The following is a 21,981-nucleotide window of genomic DNA, read 5'->3' as shown; positions in this document are numbered from 1 at the left end:
ACAATTCCCTATGATGCTAAGAAGGTCCCTTGCCAGCCTCGGAAAAAGAAATAAATAAATGTTTGGAGCACATGACAAAGTCCTCTGAGGACACTGCAGGTTAAAGTTATGAGAGAAAATGTATTCTTGCTCCTTTGGCAATAAAGTGCGGCATAAACTGCACAAACACACAAGTTAAATCAGCACGTATCTCATTTTGTCCATTAGTTTCCTTCAGTCTTTTCTCAGCCCAGTCCTGTTTCATCTAAACATAAATGTATAAAATTCTGTGAGCCATTTACACGAGAGGTTGAACTTGAATATATTTAGACTTCCTTGAACATGTAGATGCCTGAGGTTTATCACATCAGAACAAGTCAGACAGAGTGAGAATAGCCACAGTGACAAGCCCGGTCATCTACTGTTTCAATCAGATTCACACTGACATGAAGATTTTGGGTAAAGTTGGAGGACAGAAGGTTAAATGTCCTTCTTCAAGAGACAATTGGGGATCAATAGGAATAACGTGTGCACTTTCACAAGGGCACAAACAAGAAAGGACAAGCTTCTGATTTCTGTCACTTCATTCTGTCATTTTCATCAGTCCACTTAACTTCTAAGCTGGATGATGATTATTTTTTATATTTAAAAGCCAGAGTTTTGTAACCAGTGACTTCAGTACAAGGAGACAACAGATAAAAACCACTGATGGCAGCCTCAGAGTTGTGATTCTAGATTGACAATTTGGCAGATATCAAAACAAAATTAGTGATGCAGAGTCTAGTATTTAAGATTGTGCATGTCACTAAGACAATTCATTATGAGTTTAGTTTACATAGTTCTAGCATAAACACATTTTTAAAAATTTAATGCAGTGCATTACAATCAATAACTTTCTATAAGTTTCTATTTATTATTGTTGCAGTGAATAATTTATACATTTATAGCACTAATAATAAACACTGAGTCTTTAAAGACACAGAAACATTGCATGCAGCTTTAATGTATTTTTTAAAAGTGTTTATAAGTACTAGTCAGCAGTTAGCTGTAAGTAAGCTCATTTTACTTAAAGTTTGAAGGATACACAGTTTGAAAACCCTCCTAAAAGGTTTTCTCTATCACTGAATAATGCAGAAATATAAAAGCAGGTAGCAATGTGCAAATTGTTATTGAATACTATTATTATTATATTATCAGTTTTAATGACATGCTGTGTGTTCAGTTAGCTCTCAACAAACCAACAGATATTTATTCTACTTATAAGGGTGGGCCGGAACTTTGCAGATGCTGATGTTAAGTATGTTGTGTGTCAGTTTTGGGAGTGAAATTATGGAATCGACTTAATGATGAACTGAAGATGTGTTTCTCTTTGTCATTTTTCAGGAAGAATTTAAAAATTTGTATCATTCAAGGTTTCGGAAATTTGGTTTGATGAATAACTTTGTGTTGATTTAATTTCTTGATTTATCATTGATTTCTTTTCAAACTGTTATATAACTGATTTATCAATGCTATTTATTTTCTTGGTTAAGGATTTGATTATTCCTATGGGGTAAAGGATATGATAATTATAAGCCACAAGGCTTCAGCCTATTCCTTTTTTGATTATTGTATGATGGAGTACTTTTATGTAAAATGATAATCTGTGTTGTTGACCGAAATAAATTTCACTTCACTTCAGATGCTTTAAGAGATGCAGTGCAATACACCAGGATCCGTCCACCCTGCATTTTACCTTCACTTAAATATTTTCTGCTGAAAGCGGTCAAATATCATCATTGTTCTCTGTAACAAGAAGCCAGACTATTTATCCATTTCAAGTGTTTGCCTGCGCTAACACTATGAACACCATAACGAGAGGGTCAAGATTCACATTTCATCAGTCTGTTCTGAACAAAAAGCCATTTATTACCGAAGGCACTCTGACATGTGACGGCAGGAAAAGCACAGGTGTAAATAACAAAATGGATAAAATGCGAGTTGGATGGTTTCGTTTCAGCGCCGTGCTGTTGTCAATGCTGGCTCGCTGACACGCTCACATGAGACACAAATCCAACAGAGTCATTGTTAATGTCGTTGTTGACGGTGAAACTTTTTAGACTCATGTCTATGATGAGAATTACAATCTGCTGGACATTCAACGGTAAACCAGACAACAGTAAAACACAAACACAGTTTATTCACTTCGCATACAGTTTGTGTGAATGTACACAAAACCTACAAATCAACTCATCAGATAGATTTAATCACATGTGCAAAAAATCAATTTTCTATTTTCTCAAAAATGATCTTAATAAAAAAAACATTAAACTGGTGCTATACACGTAAAAACGATGATATTTCTAAGATCTGATCTAAAATTGTTTTCTTGCATTGTAAAGTAATAACTATTATTCTGTTTGTGCTTTGATGCTGCCAGACAACACTGTAATTATGGAGTCAACAAAACAAACTGGTTTCTATGTCAAACTCCGTCTCTGTCTTTTCACCTCAGTGCTCCTCTTGGGAGCTGCTGTGTGACACGCAGAGGGATGACCCAGTGGGTGGGTGTGTGCATGTGTGTGCAGTTCATTTATGCTTTCATAAATGCACGCACCAGTGTTTGTTTGTGTGCCAACAAAACAATGAAACCCAACACATCTATTCAAATATTGCCGGGAAAGCCCTCTGACGAAACTCGCACGTCCAGCACATCAATCTCATGCAAAAGTGTATAGCCATTGTGTGTTTTTATGTGGCCGATGACAATAGTGGAAGTGGAATCAGCTAACAGCATGATGCATGGTGTGCATTCAGCATCTGCAAACGCACACATGGCAAAGCAAAGTATAAAAAGACACGAAAAATGAAACCACAAGAGTATCACCTGTTATTGCTGTTTAGCATTAAAAAAATTGAACTCTCGAAAAATAACTAATCAAATTCATTTTTGGCACTTTGAGCACCACAAAGCAAGTGCCACTTAGTTCTGTTATATTCAAGAGGCTGCAAGCATCTCTACAGTCAACATCTCCCAAACTGAGCAGTATACACAAAACAATCTAAATAACATCAATGGCCACATACAACATATGTTTATTTGATTCTGAAGTGAACTGTACCCCTCAAATACTAGTCAAGCTGTTTTTTAGCATGTGAGGCCCCAAATGATGTGTTCCTTTTGTTTTAAGCAGAGAAAAACAATTCATTTCAACCCAACTCAGGCAGCTCCTGCATCAGAGCTGTACAGGAGCCCGCTCTGAATGTTTGCACTGCATGTTCTCCAAATAAACTAAAAATCTACCTAAATACCTAATTTCAGACTTTTCTATGTGCATGGCTTCAATTTAAATTCAAAGCATCAATCTTCCACAATAAAGGTTATAAAAAGCTGCAAAGTGCATGTATGCCCCCTCACATTCATTGTTAAAATGGCTTCACATTAGACTTTAAGTAAGACTACGAACTAGGGCTGGGCCATATCCTACTGTTCACGGTAATACCGGTATAATGTTGGGCAACGATAAGAAAATGAAATATCGCGGTAGAATATGGGTAAAACGCGCATGCGCAGTGCCTTTGTTTTCATATGCACACGGCGGAAAAAGCATGGCGGCAACGGAAAATGAGAAGGGCGAAAGCGGATCGTTGAATGAAACGGATGAACCAGAATTGGTTTGTAAAAATGCTGCAACTTCAGTGGTGTGGAACTGGTTTAGCTTTCGTCCGTCAGATATACAACAAAGCACTATTTTTGGTAGAGCATGCAAGCGGGCTGTCGTTATTACTGTGTTTTTTTGGAAAATACGGCACACTTAAAATCAATCCTTTGATTTTCCTGAAAATCGACAGTGCCCCTTATAATCCCGTGTGCTTTATGTATGAATTCTGGTTGTGTTTACTGACCTTGAAATGATTTTATGTGGTACACGTCGCTTGAAAATCTGTCAAATGTTTCAGTATGACTTTGCTAAGCTACAAGGCCACACCGCTTGATTGATTTTCGGAGCATTACGGCTATCGTAGGCAGGAACCTCGCGGAGTGATACGTACTGCGCTTCAACATAATATTACCGTATTGTGTGTGTATAACCTCTTTTTAAGTTTTGTGGATATTATACATGGTTATGCTGAGGATATGTCGGCCAATTTCCACTGGAAATGCCTTTTGGTTAAACTGTCAGCAAGGAATTTGCATTTGCACTGTTAAATTTTTATATAACTTTAATGCACATAAAAGCTGCTTGTTTAGAAAATACATTGATGGGTTTGCTTGTTTTTTGCACTAATAAAGTTGTGGAGTTGTAAAGTATTTTGTCTAGTGTCAGTTATATCCTCGGTTATATTGTTATCACAAATTTTCAAATGTATATCGTGATAAATATTTTTGATCATATCGCCCTGCTCTACTACAAACAACAACAAAATCATCCAAATGTGTAACATGACACCTAACCAAGCCTTTGAAGTCCTGCACCGTCCCACAGTACACCCAGCTGACCACAAACAGGCATACATAAACTGAAAGGGTTAACACACGATTACATGAATAACATCCTTGTTACTACTCACCAGTTCTTGGTTGGTAGAGTTGGAGTCGTCTCCAGGAAAGGGGATGTAGATGGCTAAGGCCACACAGTTGGCAAAAATAGACAGCAGTATAAAGATATCAAAGGGCCTGAAAGGAGGTGGTTAAGGAACACGGTAAGTAAGACCACTAAAAGTATTTTATATCGTACTAATAGATTAAGATAACTGTCATTATCCTGTTAACAGTTTTTTGATTTTTTTTTGGGGGGGGGTATATGCACATTTTTAAAAAGTTATAGAAATGTAGCTAATGATAAAATGTCCTTATTTCACCGAAACTTGCATATAACCGTTGTTTTTCTAATCCATCCCCCAACTAGCAGTTTAGCTAATGACTCGTCTCCATGGACCCTCCCTTCTAATTACAAGTTCAGAATTTGGAATCAGCATCCAATTTCAGATCATGAAACTGAGTTATTTATCTCACTGACAGATTCATTTATACTTTCATTCACTCGCTGCTCTGTGACACAATCCATCCACACAAAGACACCAAATGCACTGAGACACCCAGACGCCTGCTGGTCCCTGAGCTAAAAGATACTTCCACTCCACCAGACTGATGCAGGCTCTGCGGATCGGATTGTTGAGGGTGAGGCAGAAAAGGGCTCTGGGCGGTCTGCCGCTGGTGGATCCTCCCTGCTTTTTGCTTTTGGCATACTGCTGCCTCTTCTTCTGTGCCAGTGAGCCCACAGGAGCTGGCGTAGAAGTGGTACAAACTGGGGGACGTGAACTTATATTGGGCTTTTCAGGATCGCCCTGCGCTTGCCGGGCTGCGCTAATGGCGGCATGCCAAGCGAGGACCGGGCTGACTCCGGGTGCAGCTCCACCGGGACCCTGAATGGAGTTGTTGGGCCCGAGGAGGCCATGAGCGGAGCCGACGGGCTTGCCGGTGCTAGCTGGAGGATGAAGGGACTGTGATGGATGGAGCTGGTGCAGATGGGTGTTTCTTTCTGACCAGGGAGCTGAGGTGTCAGTTGGGGTAGTGGTCCTTCTGTTGCTGGCATACTGTGCCCCTGGAGAGAGAGAGTGGGAAACAGGGATAATATTTTGAGATTGAAGTTATAAACAAAAACACCTGAACATGTGTGTCATTGGAGGCATTGCAGAAAAGCTGCAACATTCCAAAATCCTTTCCACATTTTTACAATTTCAGGCTCATATCTGCCAGCTAGTAATAATACAGATGATATACTCACTTTGAATCCCTATGCAAAAAGTAACATATCCAAAATCTACACTAACATTCAGAGTATTCATCTATGCTCATGGAGCAAAACAAAGGCTCTAGAAAAATTGCCTAAAATGTGTTCTTAATCTACACTATTCAAATGATAAGCTTGCAGAAATATATCCTAATATTAGCTCAACGTGTTTACACTTCCATCAAGAACCAGCCACTCCAGCTCGCATGTTTTGCCGCAGCCAATCATTGAACAGTTTTCGGAAGAATATTTTTTGAGGCCCTGACATTCTTGTGTAGACAAAACACAGTGGCATCTCCATCTTGTGGCTCTCCTGCCTTTGGAGGTCACGATTTCCGCAGCACCAGCAAAGACAATTGTGTTTGCTCCTTTAACATCTCACAGATGTATTTTCTTGATTGTCAAAAAGACAAGACTCCATTCTTTAAAATCTGGGTTAGAGAAATGCTTTCTATGCTGTGTTATAAAAACTGAGGTACAGTAGAGCCAACTCTCTGGAAAGATTCAGAACCACCTGGCTGCCTTTCACTGAATGGCTATCATAATGCTGCTGTTTTTGTCTTGTTAATGTACATAATAATGGCACACTCATGAACTGATGGTGAGTTAAGGAGAACGAGTCCCCCCATCCCTATTATGTATACTGTTTATGTTATTATATCAAATTGGGGGTTTTTTCTGTCTTGTACCTGTAATCTTAGGGATGGATGTGGGGAACATTAAATTTTTTTAGAAAATTATAAATACAATTTGTGCCAATATGTTTCTGATATATTGGCTATTTCAGCTATTAGTCCATATATTGGCAGAGACATTTATAATGGCTGATAAATTCAAAGTATAAGAGTGAACAAGCGATGGGAAAAATACCCTTCAGCCATGTTATTAGCATGGATGTTGTATTTTTTGCCCATCAAAAAGCACTTTGCATTTTCACTGTTGGCAAAGGGATGGAAGTCTACAAAAAAGATCAGCTGGTCACATAAAGGTGTAATCCACAACCTGCTGTGACAATAAAATGAGATTACTTTTAAATAAAACTGTCATTATAGGACTCATAAATAATACCCATAGTCTTGGTCTTGGTCTTAAAAATCAGTCTTTAAAGTGCTTTTCAAACAAGGACACCACTATGCTTTCCCAATGAATGAGGAGACTGAAGATAACCGCTAGAATTTCAATTCAGCTTTTTGCAAAACTCTATTGGGAGCCTAATGGCAGTGGACATACATATATAATGTCGACAACATTATCACTACTTCACATTTAAACTTGCCTTGTACATTTACTTGCTTAATATGCAATTAACTGTCCTTTAAGAACCCATCCAGAGATAAAATGGGCAGAAAAATAAGAAGAAGAGGTGATTATGGTGATTATAATTATGGTGATGACGGGCTTGAAAGGAGCCCAGAAAAGACAGCTATAGAAAGAGAAAGCAGAACAGCCTGCATGAATGGGAGAGACAGAGAGAGTCATTAAAATCAATGCAGACCATGAGCTAAAAAGTCAGTGCCCTTGACACAGTCGCACACTGCAACTCTATAGCACAGTCACATCGGGGAGTGTTGTCAGCTATAGACTGGCCGTGTCATCCAGCAAAAACAGCTCCAACACACAACTAAGCACATAAAGAAAAAGAAAGAAAGAAAAAAGAAATGAGGAATCGATTTGTGTGGGTCATGTGCAATATGAGAGAGAGGCACAAAATCTGAGAAGAATAAAGCTTTTCTTTTAAAAGGTAATGATTAGACAAAGTTGGTTCCTTTATCAGATTTCAGGCAAGCGCCTTAATTTTATTACTTTTCATCAATATTCTGTGTTCGTCTGTGCAAAATCATAGTCACGATGACTCGACGCTCATAGTTAAAACATGATAGTTTATTATGCGGGGAAGTCTATCCAAAACGTCACTTCACTTTAACCCTCAGGGCTCTATCCTGGCCATTTGTGGCCACTTTGCTTTTCGCTTTTCAACCATTTTTGTTCTGTTAATTGCGCTTGATGTCAGCGCGATCGCAGGTGAGAGGTGCATTCAAAACATTTCAGCACCACCCATCCTCATACAGCGATACACCACCGCCACAGGTGCAGCAGAACAAGTGCACGCTGCTAGTTAATAATAGTCACAGCCTGTCCGACATGTAAAAGGAATTAACCCAGCGCTTCTGCTGGATGTCGCACATCTGTCACAAGATGCTGCAAAACAGCTGTTGACTGTTGCTGTGGTCGAGTTTTGCTGCTTTTGTTTGGACAGCTTCTAAACTCTAAAAGAAAAACTTAGAAGAGAAGGAATTTACTTTAAAAAAGTTCATTTAGGGTCTCGCAGCTTGTTCTGCAGAGCGAATATATTCAAAGCATCCTGTCACATGGTTTCAGAATGACTGTTATAGTCAACCATTTTTCGGAGAACTAGCCTCAACTCGCTTCCCAGTGGATCTGATTACTGATGTTATCACAATAATGTAGCCTACAAGCGCTTACAGTGTTAATACACAATCCCTGCACTGGAATAAGTTGAGGAGGGGAAAAAACATGTCAGCAGCAGCCACGACTCAGAGCATATAATCACACGGATTAATCAGACATCCAGAGAATAAACCAAACGAGCGCTCTCGCCCCCTCTCCCTCTCTCTCTGCTGCGCTCCAACTCTCCTCCTGCGCTTCCACACGCACGTTTTAGGTTTTGTTTTTTTACCTTCAGACTGTTCATCTGCTTCTTGCATCCTCGAATCCACATCGAAAAGATCCGTTTTAAATCCAACTCATCGTTGGAAAAACCGTCCGAAGGTGTCGAAGGCGCGAAACCTGAACAGAGCCTTTAACCTGAATCATAAAATGTTTTCCGAGCGCAGACCCTGAGAGGAGCGCCAAACATTTTCGCCACATCCGGGTGCCTGCCTGCAGATTCACGGCGTATCCGAGAGGACGCGCTGGCAGGGGTAGTCAATCCAGTGCTGTCAATTATCCTCTCTGTGGCTGGGGACGGACTGACACAAGTTGGAGCAATCGCGTGGGCTCCACTGTGCTGAAATCACGCGCGCCCACCAACTGGAAATGCACCTGTTGCTTCCTATTGGGAAACTTGCAAAGAGCGAATGAGATCATCTCAACGTAAACATTTAAATGTTTTTAACTCTAGACGCCAGATGCTGCTTTAAAAAAAACCCTCTAAAAACAAATCATCTGACTGGAGAATTAAGTCGTGCGATGACATCAGAGAGCAACGAAGACAGGGAGAAATGTATATCTATCTCACTATATTAAATTGTATGATCCTAAATTAAAAACTGCTGCAAGGCTGCAATTAAAGGTCGTTTAAAGTACAGCCGTGTACCTGCTTTAAAACTATCCACGGGTTTCAAAACCTCCGAATCTGTTTATCCTTTACGATTCGGTTAAGTGCTGTAAGAAGGTCATGAGACACGTGACTGCACAAAAGAAACCAGTCGGAACAGTGATAAATCTGCTAGAAACAAATGGTGACAACTATACTTTCCCTTAAGAGGGAAATTTCTGTATTTGAGGATGAATACCATGTCCCTATCTTATCCTATCCTATCCATATGAAGAGTTAAACGCTCGGACTTACCCCGCAGGGGTCTTGCCCTTATGATTAACGGCATTAGATCACCTGGCTCTTCTCGGGGGCCTCATTGCGCTTTTTTCTGTCCTCTCTCCGCGAAGATTCGAGAGGAAATGGGTTGTTAGAGCGGTGCTGGAAGGTTACCCGTGATTGGATTACCTGAGCCTGCGGGATAAAGTTTCACGGTGGCGCGTAATCCTCAGATTATAATCCTGCTCCACTGTTCCATAAACTGCAGGTGAGGGAGGCAGATGCAGCTCGGTCCGGACAGCAATCCTGCACAATCCCACTATGCACGCAATGGGTTTAAAGTATTATGTCCAAATAATTACAATAAGCACAAAAAGGTCACGCCAGGACACAGGGGCGTTTTAACTTTTCACTATCAGTCTGCCATTTCGAGCAAAGTTAGGATTTAACGTGACTACAGATGAGTGCGATTTCAAATAAAGAACATAAACTAAAGTAGACGTAAAGTGTCACAGAGGTTTCGAATTAAAACACACAGCCATAAATATCGTTTTTCTTTAACTGGTTTTCCTCAAATAGGTTTTACTATTTGGAAATTATATCCTATCGTAAATATCTAATCATGCCACGATTATTATAAGTTATTATTATTATTTGATCGACTTTGAAGCTCAAAAGAGTCACCAGAGTTTTTTTCCTAGAAACATTTTGTATTTAAGCACTCTCTAGCTCTAGCTAAATGCGACTGACCACAATTACAGTTCGGATTAATATGCGGAAAAAATCAGTGCCTCGGAAACTTTTTTAAAGAGCCGTGGTTTCCGGGGACAGCGGAAGTTATATGTGTCTGCTGAATTCCGTCCGTGTGGGAGCAACAATCATATCCAAAATGGAGACCGTAAATGCTGGACATATGATGAGCTTAGCTGCTCTACAGAGGCAAGATCCATACATAAACAAATTGCTCGATGTTACCGGCCAGGTGGCTCTATATAACTTCAACTCCAAGGCGAATGAGTGGGTAAGTTTGTAAGTAACGTGACTTTGCGGAAAGCCGTCAAAGCTATTTGACTTAGCATGCTAGCTGTTCTGTATAAACACAAAAATACAAAGAAATTTGATAATATTTGCGGAAGTGAACTTTATCCAGGTAATGCTTACACACGTTGTGTTTCGCCACCACTGTCATTTTGAAAAAAATTTATTTATTTATTTTTTAAATACCAATAAGCGTAATCTTTTATCCGCTAGCTATAGTTGTGCTAACAGCGTCCTTTGCTATTATTCAGCATGTTTATCGTTTCTGACTCACACCTTCACTTTTTATTTTACAGGAGAAGACTGAAATCGAGGGCACCCTGTTTGTTTATACAAGGTAAGCACGTGAGGCTTTTATAGGAATGTAACGCGTTGACCGCGAGGACTTGTTTACCTGTTCTTACGTTTCACGCGCTGTCATTTGACGTGTTCTACGCATGTGTGCAGGCCTCAGTCTTTGTAAACAAACACGAATTAGATTGCATGTGATTTTTGTCCGCTCACAGAACGAAAATCACACCCTGTTTAAACAGGAAAATAATAAGTAAAAGTTTTAGTAATTAATTCCACTTGAAGTGTAAAGACTTGTTTGATAAACAGCTTTAACGCGCATCGTTGTTTTGAGGGCTGTTCATATATTCATTTGAAAATAACGAAATGTTAGCAACCGATTTAATTGGTTATTGATTAATATGAATATTTTTCACAAAATTGAGAATTATGTAATTCTCAGAAATTCTCATTTACAATATCTGAGAATCCTCCAACCTACCTCCAAGCCTGAGGCCATAGTTCTCAGCTAGAAAAGGGTGGAGTGCTCCCTCCATGTAAGGGATTATTTGCTATTTGGATCTTGTACACAATTGAGGGGAGCGTGAAATTGACGGACTGATCGGGGCCACATCTGCAGCGATGCAGATGGTTTACAGATCAGCAGTGGTAAAGAAAGAGCAGAGTCCTAAAGGGAAACTTTCAATCTTACATCCCTACCTTCAGCCATTATCAGGAGCACTGGGTAGTGATCAAAGACAATGAGATCTGTGCCAGTTTAGGCGACCACATACCACATGGCCAGAGAGCAGCAGCCAGGGTTTGAAAAATGGGATGAAGAGGCCAAACTAATCTGAAAATCAGTGAACTTTTTTTTTCTAAATGTGTTAATTCTTTGTCATAAAAAAATCATTCATGGATGACTAAACTAATCGACACAGAGATATGTCATATCAGTGAGGTGATATTTTATGTTTTTTGTCCCTGAAAGGTCTGCTTCCCCTCACCATGGCTTCACCATCATGAATCGACTGAGCACGGAGAACCTTGTAGAGCCAATCAATAAAGACCTGGAGTTTCAGCTACAGGATCCATTCTTGCTCTACAGAAATGGCAACTGTGAGTGTTTTGTTGTCCAGTTACACAGAAACTGCAGATGTCATGTGCAGGAGATTCATATTTCTGTGTATGCTTGGACTGAAATCAGATGTGCTGCAGTACTTCACAGCTTCTCAAAGTTTGAGGGAACAAAAAAAGACCACCATCCCAGAATATCAGCCAATGTTTCTCAGCTACATAATATTTCTCTAGTACAATGTTTCTCCCATAATATAGCGCTGTATCACAAAAGGTAGTGTCGAAGAGAAACATTTACCATAGCTTTGAAAGGCTCCGCTTTAGACAAAAAGAGATGATAATTTGGGCAAGAAAAATCACAAATTAACTGAAAAAAGTAAATATCCAAACAGTCAGTAAACTTTTAACCTTTATCTAAATGTTACCGCACTCTTAGTTTTTAATTCATGAACTTTAGAAAAAAATGAAAAATGTTGTATTCAAAGAATTTCTGCGTTTCTCTACATATAGATTTTGTGTTAAGTTTGTTTGCTGTATTGGTTTTATTTCATTTTTCCTGCTCAAAAGCAATAATGCCAGAACACATTAGTACCTTTGAAAATGCTGGACAGACACTTTCCCAGTGTTCTCTGGAACAGCTCTTCTCCCTTTTGCTTGAAGTCCTTCTTGTATCTTGGAGAATCAAGGAGGAAGACCTTGTCATTCATGGCCTCAGACTGGTCTGTCAAACCACACAGTATTCAGCTTTGTGTGGCCACAGTTTTCATTCTGTATTGGACCAACAAACAAAAAAACTTTTGGCTCTAAGGGGTGAATTAGGCTTCTATTATATAAATATTTTTATGCCTGCTGCGTTTTTTCCTGAAGGCTTATTCCAGTGAAATCGTTTAGCGTTATGAGTTCAGCAGGGAGTAGTATCAGATGAAAAGGCTGGAAATAAATCCTCAAATCCTCAGAAAGTAACTGACAGTGCTCCCACCGAGGTAATCTATCAAAAGTCTGAACAGAAGTTTCATTAAGGCAATGAACAAGGAGTTGGATTGTTTTCCCATTTGTTTGCTAATGAGAAAAAATAACATGGCCAGGCTCAGCGTCAGAGTGGACTGCTCCCCTTTAGGACTCGGCTTGCCTATCAGCCTGCCTGGTATGGAAGACATGATGTAATGTTTTTGTTGATATCCAAGTCAGAAGCTTTTCCAGGTGCTTCACAGGAGTGCGACTGCTGCTGTTTTCATTTTAATTCCTCAAAGTGTGTTAGGTTGCGGGCAGATAAAGTGGTTGAAGGTGTTCCTCAGGCTGTGAAGATGCTCGTCTGACAGCTGATGGTCACTGTAAGGCGGGTCAGAGTAAACGGTTTTTGATCATTTGTTCCACACGAAGGTTTGCACTGCCCATTTGAGCTTTTCAGTAAGATAAGTTACGGGCTGAGGAGCCTTTGTTTGTTCTCTGCCTGAAGTCTGTTTTGCTGTTTGTGATTGCTCTCTAGGTAGAGTTCAGGTTTGTGAGAGAAAGTGAGAGCAGGATGTAGATGATGCTCCTGAGACTCCTCTCTCCAATTAAAAATAATGAAGGCTGATATTGCTGAAAGATGATTGTTTGAAGAGCATAGAGTCGAACACGGAGAGGATGGATTCTTCAGAGGGATGTTAATGCTGCTCCAGGTGTGTTTGAAATCTCTTCTGCAGGCTGATGCGTGCGCTCAAAGTTTCAGATGTCTGTTGCTGGGGTGTGTACTTGGACTTGTGCATACACCTGTTTACAACACTTTGTGTTCCCGTTGGTAGCAGGGGATGCTCCAGGGAGGCAAGCACTTGGGTTGCTAGGTTACCTCAGGCTTTAGAGGGAACTTGAATACACCAGTGTTTCATCACATAGACACACACAAAGCATGAGCAGCTTCATATAAAATTATTGTTTTTCATCAGAAACTGCAAATGTGCAGTTTGCTTGTTTTCCGTTTGGTGTCGGTGAATGCTGTGTTAGCTCTCCACAGATGAACTTCTCCTTTTTGTGTTTGATTGTTTTGTAACTTCACTGCTTTGGACTGTCAGATTCTCATTGATCCTAAGGTCCACTAATGTGCAGTCATGTACAGTGCTCATTTAGTGTTGTTTTCAGTGTTTTCTTGGATGGCTCAATTATGTTAAGTCACAAAGCTGACTAAATTAATAATCTTAAAAAGACTTAAAAATCATATAGTTCCTTTAGCTGTATTTATGAAGGGTCGGGTTTGTTTTAAAGAGTTTTGTATAAACTGGTGTCTGCTGTCAGTGTTATTAAATGCATTATTTGTATCTGTGTTTTTAACAGTGGGTATCTATAGTATTTGGTTCTATGACAAGAAGGATTGTCAACGCATCGCTCAGCTCATGGTCAAGTAAGTAGCCAGACATTTGATGGAGGAAGTGGATGAAATTGGGCAAGGCTTTACGTTTGTCTGTTTTTTCCACTTATCAAGTTTGATTTGTATTTCCAAATTGAATTACAATGTGTACTTTCTGGAAATGTGGAGGTCTGTTATGTTCACTAAATGCAGGGTTTGAACAACTCCACATATAAGATGCCATAAAGTTGATGCAGTGTAAGGAGTTTTTAATACAGAATAATTCAAATTAAACAAAAATATAGGAGCCCCATGAAAAGCAAATCAGACCATGAACCAACCATGCAGCGGGATGTAAGATTCAGGCTCCACCTTAAAAGTAAGACTGCCATCTCCATCTTGCAAGGTAAAAGGAGCAATCACGTCACTCCCAAGTTGACTACGGTGCAGTAAAGTGAAAAAAATCGAGGAAAAACAGACTTTGTTTTGCTCGGGAGCATTGTAGAGCTTTTCATTCATCACTAGCAATATAATGTACGGCTTATTTAGCAGGTCACACATACGCAACAGTAGTATCCATCCATCCATTTTCTTCCGCTTATCCGGGGCCGGGTCGCGGGGGCAGCTGCCCAAGCAGAGAAGCCCAGACCTCCCTCTCCCCAGCCACCTCCTCCAGCTTATCTGGGGGAACACCAAGGCGTTCCCAGGCCAGCCGAGAGATATAATCTCTCCAGCGTATCCTGGGTCTGCCTTTGGGCCTCCTCCCAGTGGGACATGCCCGGAAAACCTCGCCCAGGAGGCATCCTTCACAGATGCCCGAACCACCTCAACTGGCTCCTTTCGATGTGGAGGAGCAGCGGCTCTACACTGAGCCCCTCCCGAATGGCCGAACTTCTCACCCTATCTCTAAGGGAGAGGCCAGCCACCCTTCGGAGGAAGCCCATTTCTGCCGCTTGTATCCGCGATCTCGTTCTTTCAGTCACTCCCCACAGCTCGTGGCCATAGGTGAGGGTAGGGACGTAGATCGACCGGTAAATTGAGAGCTTCGCTTTTACACTCAGCTCCCTCTTCACCACAACAGACGGTACAGCGTCCGCATCACTGCAGCCGCTGCACCAATCCATCTGTCGATCTCCCGCTCCCTTCTCCTATCACTTGTGAACAAGACCCTGAGATACTTAAACTCCTCCACTTGGAGCAGGTTCTCGTCCCGGACCCAGAGTGGGCACTCCACCCTTTTCCGGCTGAGGACCATGGCCTCAGATTTGGAGGTGCTGATTCTCATTCCCACCGCTTCACACTCGGCTGCGAACCGTTCCAAGGCCAACAGTAGAAATGAAGTTTTAATGTTTTGCTATTGTTTACGCTTACTGCCACCATCTTGGATTGTAAAGTCAGGGTTGGTGGGGCTTTCTGATTATTCTCAGTGAGAAATCCAACTTGAGGAGGCATTCCATCTCAGAACTTAGGATTTCTGCTTTCCCATTTCAAATAAAATTCAGAATAAAAGTGGTTCTGCTGGTGAGTCCCAGCTCCCAACTCAACTAATAGATCAAAACAAAGAGCCAGGCACTTTGCTTCTTCTGATTTTCAGCCAGTCAGGCATAGGGATGAGTCGGGGTGCGAGCAGGTTAATGACAATTATCAAAATAAACCGTGATCATGGTGCAAATGAGCTGTGCAACGATTGGCCCACTTAGGAAATCTGTTGATTTGTCCCAGCATTGTGCTCTTGTGAAGCAAAGATGCAATTTGTAAGGGCCTGGATTTTCTAGTTCATATTTTGGTTTTCGTTGCATGGTTTGTATAATTTGAGTAATTTCACTTTAAAAAACAAAAACAAAGTAAGGTTGTTCAGTATATTAACTCTGACCCCAACATCATCAGTACTTAATATCTGACAAAGCAAACAACAGTTATGTGTGCAGGCAATATGTCATGCTTTAACTCTGTGCCAGGATTGTGAAACAAGAAGCAGACCATGCCCAGAAAAAGTCACCTGAGAGGGCAGAGCCGGGGAGAACCAATGGAGTCGCAGAACCCCGCAGCATCGATATCTTGGAGCTGCTCAGCAAAGCCAAGGAAGAATACCAGAGGGTGAGGTGGCAAACACGCAGTTAACGTAACATCTGACTTATGTTATCACACGAGTATGATCACCTGATGTATAACTATAGTGTTTGACAGGATTTGAGCCCTAATTTGTGGAAATTTTGACAACAAAAACAAAGTTGTGTGAATATCCATATAAGTTATTACAGTGGTAAATGACCTGGGTCTTTTTCAGGTGTGGAGTTGTCAGTTTAAGATAGAGAGAACAGTTCAATATAATCTAATGTTTTTATGTTTGTGCAATAATTGCAGTCCCAAGGAGGTGAAACAGATGTGTCCATTGAACAGACAGCAAAAGCAGCTGCCAGCACTACAGATCCCCACATCACACCGCAGCCTGAAAAGGTACAACACACACACAAAGCAATGATTTGAGTTCCAATTTTCGTTTACCGTATCTTTAAATGTTTAAAGCTTTGTCATTCTTGTCACTCCTACACATAGAAAGTGTGGAGGAGGACAGTTAGAAGGGCATGTTTTTATCCTTGTCACTCCATACATAGTTAGCATTTGGCAGCAGAGAATGCTGCAAGGAACATTGCAAACAGACACCCAAATACGTGCCTTCAATTTATGTCACAGCCATGAGTGCTGCTTGTGTTTTCTGCAGGGTTTGCATGCGGGGCTAAGATGAACTGAACAGTTTGGGACAATCAATGTTAACTAAATGGAAAGGGAAATGGGCCATGTTGTGAATCAATCATATACCATTATTATATTTGGATATATTATAGCCTGTGTTTCCTGATACATTTCTAAGATATTTATCACAAGCAGTGGAGCTGTGTCATCTCCATGTTTACCAGGTCTAAGGACTGTAATTTTTACAGAAAAGTCTTCTTTTCATCCCATTAGCCAGTTTTTTGTTTTTGCATTAAAATCCCAATAGTTACCCAAAAAAGCCTCTGCTTACACTGTTTGCTGTTTGTAAAGCTCAATGATGACGACAGCTTAAATAGCACCAGGAGCAGCAGAGTGTAAGCTCCAGCTGATTAGCAACGCAAAAACAAAACTTGCAGCCAACTATGTTGTCAAAATATGATAATCGTATAGCTTCAACAAACTTTCATAATCTTACTTATTAAACAACCTGAATGATTAATACATGATCAAAATAGTTTTTGATTCGTTTTCTGTTATTTGATTTGATTTTTTTTTTTTTTTTGAGCTCCGCTGTATTTGAGGTAATTGTTTCTTTACCCAGCAGAGCTCTCACCCCGTGGTAAAGCAGATCACAGTGGAGGAGCTCTTTGGTTCGTCTCTCCCTAAGGACCCCTCTCTACCAACCATGCCCACGCAGAGCAACACTGTTTCCAGTGACCCCTCCGCTGCCTATGTCCACAAACAACCGTATCCTGCTCCACCTCCACAAAGCACTCTCCTCATTCACCAACATGCAGCCCAAGACCCTGGTTCCAACCAGAGGAATCAAGCCCCCGGTCTGCTCCCTGCTCCATATGCACTACACCCAAGTCCTGTATTCCAGTCAGTGATCCAAAGGTCAGACCCTCAGCTACACTCCTCAGTGTCCCCACTCATAGTGCCTTCAGCTGCTCCTCCTGGTACCGCAGGACCTCCAACTGCTCAAACATCCTATATGGGTCAGGACATCCTCGCCACACTCAAACCGGCAGCACCTTCTGTAAATTCAGACCACCACAAACCCATCCTCGCACCCAACTTCCTGCCAAGCACATTGGTCCCACCCCACAGCTTCCGAGAGCCTATGGGAAAACCCCTTCTCCAACACGGAAAGGACGTGGATGTTTTCTCTCAGTCTCCAAATCTGATTAAACAAATATCTGTGAGTTCAGCTATTTTTTTTTTTTCTGGTAAATTTGAATCCAGTATTTTTGATCTTATTTCATTTTTTGCTTTTCTTTCCTCTTTCAGGCTGTCCCCATGAGTCCAAGTCTTGCTGTTCCAGGATCAGGGGTTTCTGTGCTGCTTTCCCCCAGTGCCTTCCAGCAGTCCCTCAATAAGACACCGGCAGCAACGTCAATGGTCCCTCCTGCACCCACTGAGCCCACCTCAGCCTCTGGAGGAGCTAAAGAACCTGTAGCAGCCCCCTGCAGTAAAGCACAGCTACAGGAGACTCTGATACACCTCATTAAGGTAAAGTAGAAGCGTAAAGCATATAAAAGAAACTGTCGGCACTTCATAGCATGAGAAAAGTTCAAGCTAGTACTAATTACCCCTGTATTATAACATTATGTATAACTTTAAATATCTTTTCCACACATACAATGGAACTAAAAATGGACCTTGTCTAAAATTGTTTAGTGTGTAGACAGTGGCAGATCTGAGACGCCCACAGAAGTCTTAGGTGTTCTTCCCAGAACTAAATAACCAACAATGTGCTTCCTGTGTACATAAACATGTGTGTGCCCAAAATGAATGGTCTTGTAGAATTATATTAATATGGATTATATACCGTATATAAAAAAATAAATTAGCTCTTTCTTTTTTTCTCTCATTTTCTCATGTGTGAAGTTGTTGTCCATGCATTCTCTCTAACAGCCAGCAGGGGGCGACCATTCTGGTTGCAGAAAGCTATATTAAACCATTGATGCTGTTTAACGGTTGCAAAATCCACATACTTAAACAGTTTCTTTTTTTCTTCTTCTTCTTCTTCCTGCCCTGATTTTCTAGAATGACCCAGACTTCCTTGGTGCCATTCATGATGCTTACCTGCAGAGCCTATCCAAGGACTTTGGCAACGTAAAACTATAGTCCTACTTCATCCATCACCACTCTTTTAGTGCTCCGACCTCATCAGGATCAATAAAGATACACACAATTAATGGAGAAGTTAAAAAAAAAAAAAAAAGTGGAGCAAACAGGTTTTCAACACACTGTTCACCAAAAAACCCTTCAAAACTAGTCTGTGTGCTAAAGGTTATTACAGCATGCACCGCACCATCTAACCATCTGTTCCTGATGCTGAATACTCGTTTTGGATCTATCTTTTGTCAAAATCTATGAAAAGCAGAACTACTGTGGGAAAGACTAATGAGATAAATTTTCCCAGTTAAATCTTGATGTATGTTTTGTTTGTTTTTTTGGGGTTTTTTTGTTTGTTTTTTCCTTTTGAACTTTCTGAATGTGGTCAAACTTTATGGTTGGATAAAGTTTAGCTGTTGGTGTTTTTGTTTTGTTTTGTTTTCTCTGGAGGACAGAACCACAGTGGAGCTTTGGGAACCTCAAACCCGCTGACCCTCAGGCAGATAGTTTTGCAGCTGTACGAATCACAGGTGCTGCTTCTCTTACTCGTTACGTGTTTGGTGTTCTCACCACGAGCACACTTATACTGCGACTACTTGTGATTAGAAAGGCCTCTGTGCTGGGGACCTGAGCTATCCTGCTATGTGGCGTTTAAGCAGAACCAATCTTTCCCCCCGTTTTGTTGGGTTTTTTTTACGTTCTACGTTTTGAAGCTGAAGAAGATGCTGAGCAGCCATTCCAGGCGTTTTGTGTTTGGCAGGCGTTTGTTGAGGAAGTTTTAAGCTCTCGTCCAGTGAAGATGAATAACTTCTATCATTGTTTGGAGAAGAAGCACTTGCAGCCAAGAACTCAAACTAATCACCTATCCCTCTCAGCTGCTTTTATAATGTTACAGACGGTGATATGTTTATGACTCAGAAACGAGCTCCTTTGCTACCTTTGGTTTTTCCACAAGTCTCCTTACCCTTGCTTTGTCTACGTCCTTCCCCTTCTTTGTGCTGTCATCTCTCCTCCACCAGCTGATCTTGCAGTCGTGGATGTTCTCGGAGGGGAATGTGCAATAGGCGACAGTCGCAAAGCCTTTAGGGATACCAGCATTTTGGGATATCTTAGTCTGCTACTACAGAGCCTTTTGGGGTCTGCAAGTGATTTATGTTTCGAGTATTAAGAGAAAAAGGAAAAACCAAAGTAGCAAATTTCGATTTCTGTTCCTTTTCGATCCTTTTAGCAGTAAAATGCTTAAACAGGTGGAAACCAATGTGATTTTGATAGCTTCAAACAAGCTGAGTTGCTACATTTACCCAGACTAACGCTGAAAACTTTAAACTACCTCTAGGCCCATCTACCCCCCCCCCGCCCCAAAGTATGTTTTTCCAAGCTGCAGTCAATAAGTTGAAGATGAAATAAACTCGGGTGTTTTTTGCAGTAAAAGGCTACTGCAGCACGTCCCCATAAACCCTGCAGACTGCAGTGGAAGCAGGAGTAAACGCGTCCGTTTTCCTCGTGTACACCACTGAGTGGCTGCTGTTTGTGAGCAAAGAAAAAGAATAAATGTACGTCATGAAATCTGAGATCTAAAAAATATATATATCAATGAATTTTCGCACAAAAATTTCAGCATATTCAAACTATTAAAGTTGTCTATTTATACAAAAAAGGAAGAAAAATTATGTAAATGCATGAAAATATTAGAGGGTTTTCTGACCAGTGGTACAGTGATGTTCAGTAGTTGGGCCATTAATCCAGTTACTTAAACAACCAGTATACAAAGTCATTAATATCCAAACAGTGTATTTTTTTTAATATTTGTGAGCAACAAGAAGAGCAGAGATTATTGCTTTGTATATATATTTTTTTTTATTTTGCGGCATGAATTCTTGCCTCGATTGTGACATCACAGCTTGGTATTTAATATTTGAAGTTGTCTTTCTCCTGCTTGCAGTACTTTTTTGTAAGTTTATTTTGTTTTTTTGTAATTTGGAAAAGTTTAAATTTCAAATGTGAAATAACATCTGCATCCAGGGAGCAAATGGGATCGTTTGTTCATTTCATTACCATGTAAAAACTCATTTTTCATGTCAGAGATGGTTTTGCCAACACATTTTCTTTGTTTTTCTCTGCATGTGTTGGTTAAATAAAGAATAATTGAAATGTTAGAGATTGTTTTTAATCCCGGTCACATATTTAAGATTTTAAGGTTATTTTACATGTCGGTCTAATTTATCTTATTGGCCCACCATGTGGTTTTGAGAGTTTTTGCAAATAACACAAATTTTTCTAAGATTGATGTTATTGTGCGTAATTTGAATATTTTGTGATATTAAAGATTTGAAAGTAATTGTTTGCTCTTGTTTTCTGCTTGGAGGAGTCAATGTTTTGGTGAGCAGTGAGAAGCTTCAGAACTTAAAGAGGAGTGTGATTATTAGAATAGAAATTTGAGCCTCTTAACAAATTATTATTAATATTATTATGCATATTTCTAATTAAGCCCAAGTTTATAAAGACAATCATAACTAAGAGATCTGTCTTGAATGGTGCAGTCTTGTCTTTGACCACCAGATGTCACTAGTTGCTTACTTTAAACCCGCACCTACCCCACAGTAATTGTCACAGCCAACATCAAATTAGTAGTTCCGGGCTTAAATGACAAATTGAATGCTGATTTTCTTTATTATTATTATTATTATCATTAAATAAACTTACACGGCTCGCTTTTTCTCTTTTACTTACCAGATCATCTGCGGGCAACAAAAGGGAAGATTCTTCAAGAACACCAAAGAGGAAATTGGGGGTGGGGGAGGAAAACTGTCACACTAAATCAAACGTTGTGCAGACCTTACCTGAATGCTTGTATATCTCCTTCATTTGGAACTGGGTGGTGATCTCTTCAGTCTTCATTCTGTAAATCTTTTACAGCAGAATACCCTCTCCTCTGATCATGACCCGAAAAAGCCCACTGCTCTTTCTTAAAGAGGTGTTATACGGTTCTTCAGTCTTTACACGTGGCATCAGTCACACATTACTGAAAGAGCTTCATTTTTTATTATCTTCATAGTATCACAACACGAGCCCAAATGTCAGCGCCTTAAGCTCCTGTTCAAATGTCAGCTTAGTGATGATGTTGGTCG

General features: G+C 40.4%; 2 protein-coding genes across 3 annotated transcripts in view; one reads left to right on the top strand and one right to left on the bottom strand.

Moving 5' to 3' along the window:
* The window catches only part of cacna1db (calcium channel, voltage-dependent, L type, alpha 1D subunit, b), an 88,717-nt gene extending 80,238 nt beyond the window's left edge, over window positions 1-8,479 (bottom strand). Inside the window, exons 1-3 of the mRNA XM_085444619.1 lie at window positions 8,452-8,479; window positions 5,093-5,564; window positions 4,531-4,636 (exon numbers count right to left, since the gene is read on the bottom strand). Of these exons, the coding sequence (XP_085300745.1) occupies window positions 4,531-4,636; window positions 5,093-5,564; window positions 8,452-8,479 (606 nt within the window). The remainder of the gene's footprint in view (window positions 1-4,530; window positions 4,637-5,092; window positions 5,565-8,451) is intronic.
* A 1,671-nt stretch (window positions 8,480-10,150) lies between these two features.
* On the top strand, window positions 10,151-21,191 carry dcp1a (decapping mRNA 1A). Of its 2 annotated transcripts, none has more exons than XM_085443941.1 (9): window positions 10,151-10,330; window positions 10,644-10,684; window positions 11,609-11,736; window positions 14,005-14,071; window positions 15,976-16,114; window positions 16,382-16,474; window positions 17,334-17,933; window positions 18,023-18,244; window positions 18,782-21,191. In XM_085443941.1, the coding sequence occupies exons 1-9, from the start codon at window positions 10,151-10,153 to the stop codon at window positions 18,860-18,862; spliced, it is 1,551 nt and encodes a 516-aa protein (XP_085300067.1). In that variant the 3' UTR covers window positions 18,863-21,191. The 2 variants fall into 2 exon arrangements, with proteins under 2 accessions (XP_085300067.1, XP_085300068.1); XM_085443942.1 differs by having other exon boundaries at window positions 10,165-10,330; window positions 17,337-17,933.
* The last annotated feature ends 790 nt before the right edge of the window (window positions 21,192-21,981 follow it).

This window comes from Copadichromis virginalis, linkage group LG20 (assembly GCF_057382275.1).
Source record: "Copadichromis virginalis isolate Kocher_CV1m ecotype Utaka linkage group LG20, C_Virginalis_male_GT1.1, whole genome shotgun sequence".
Taxonomy (NCBI): domain Eukaryota; kingdom Metazoa; phylum Chordata; class Actinopteri; order Cichliformes; family Cichlidae; genus Copadichromis; species Copadichromis virginalis.
Note: the sequence above shows the minus strand (reverse complement) of the source record. Positions and strands in the feature narration are given on the sequence as shown.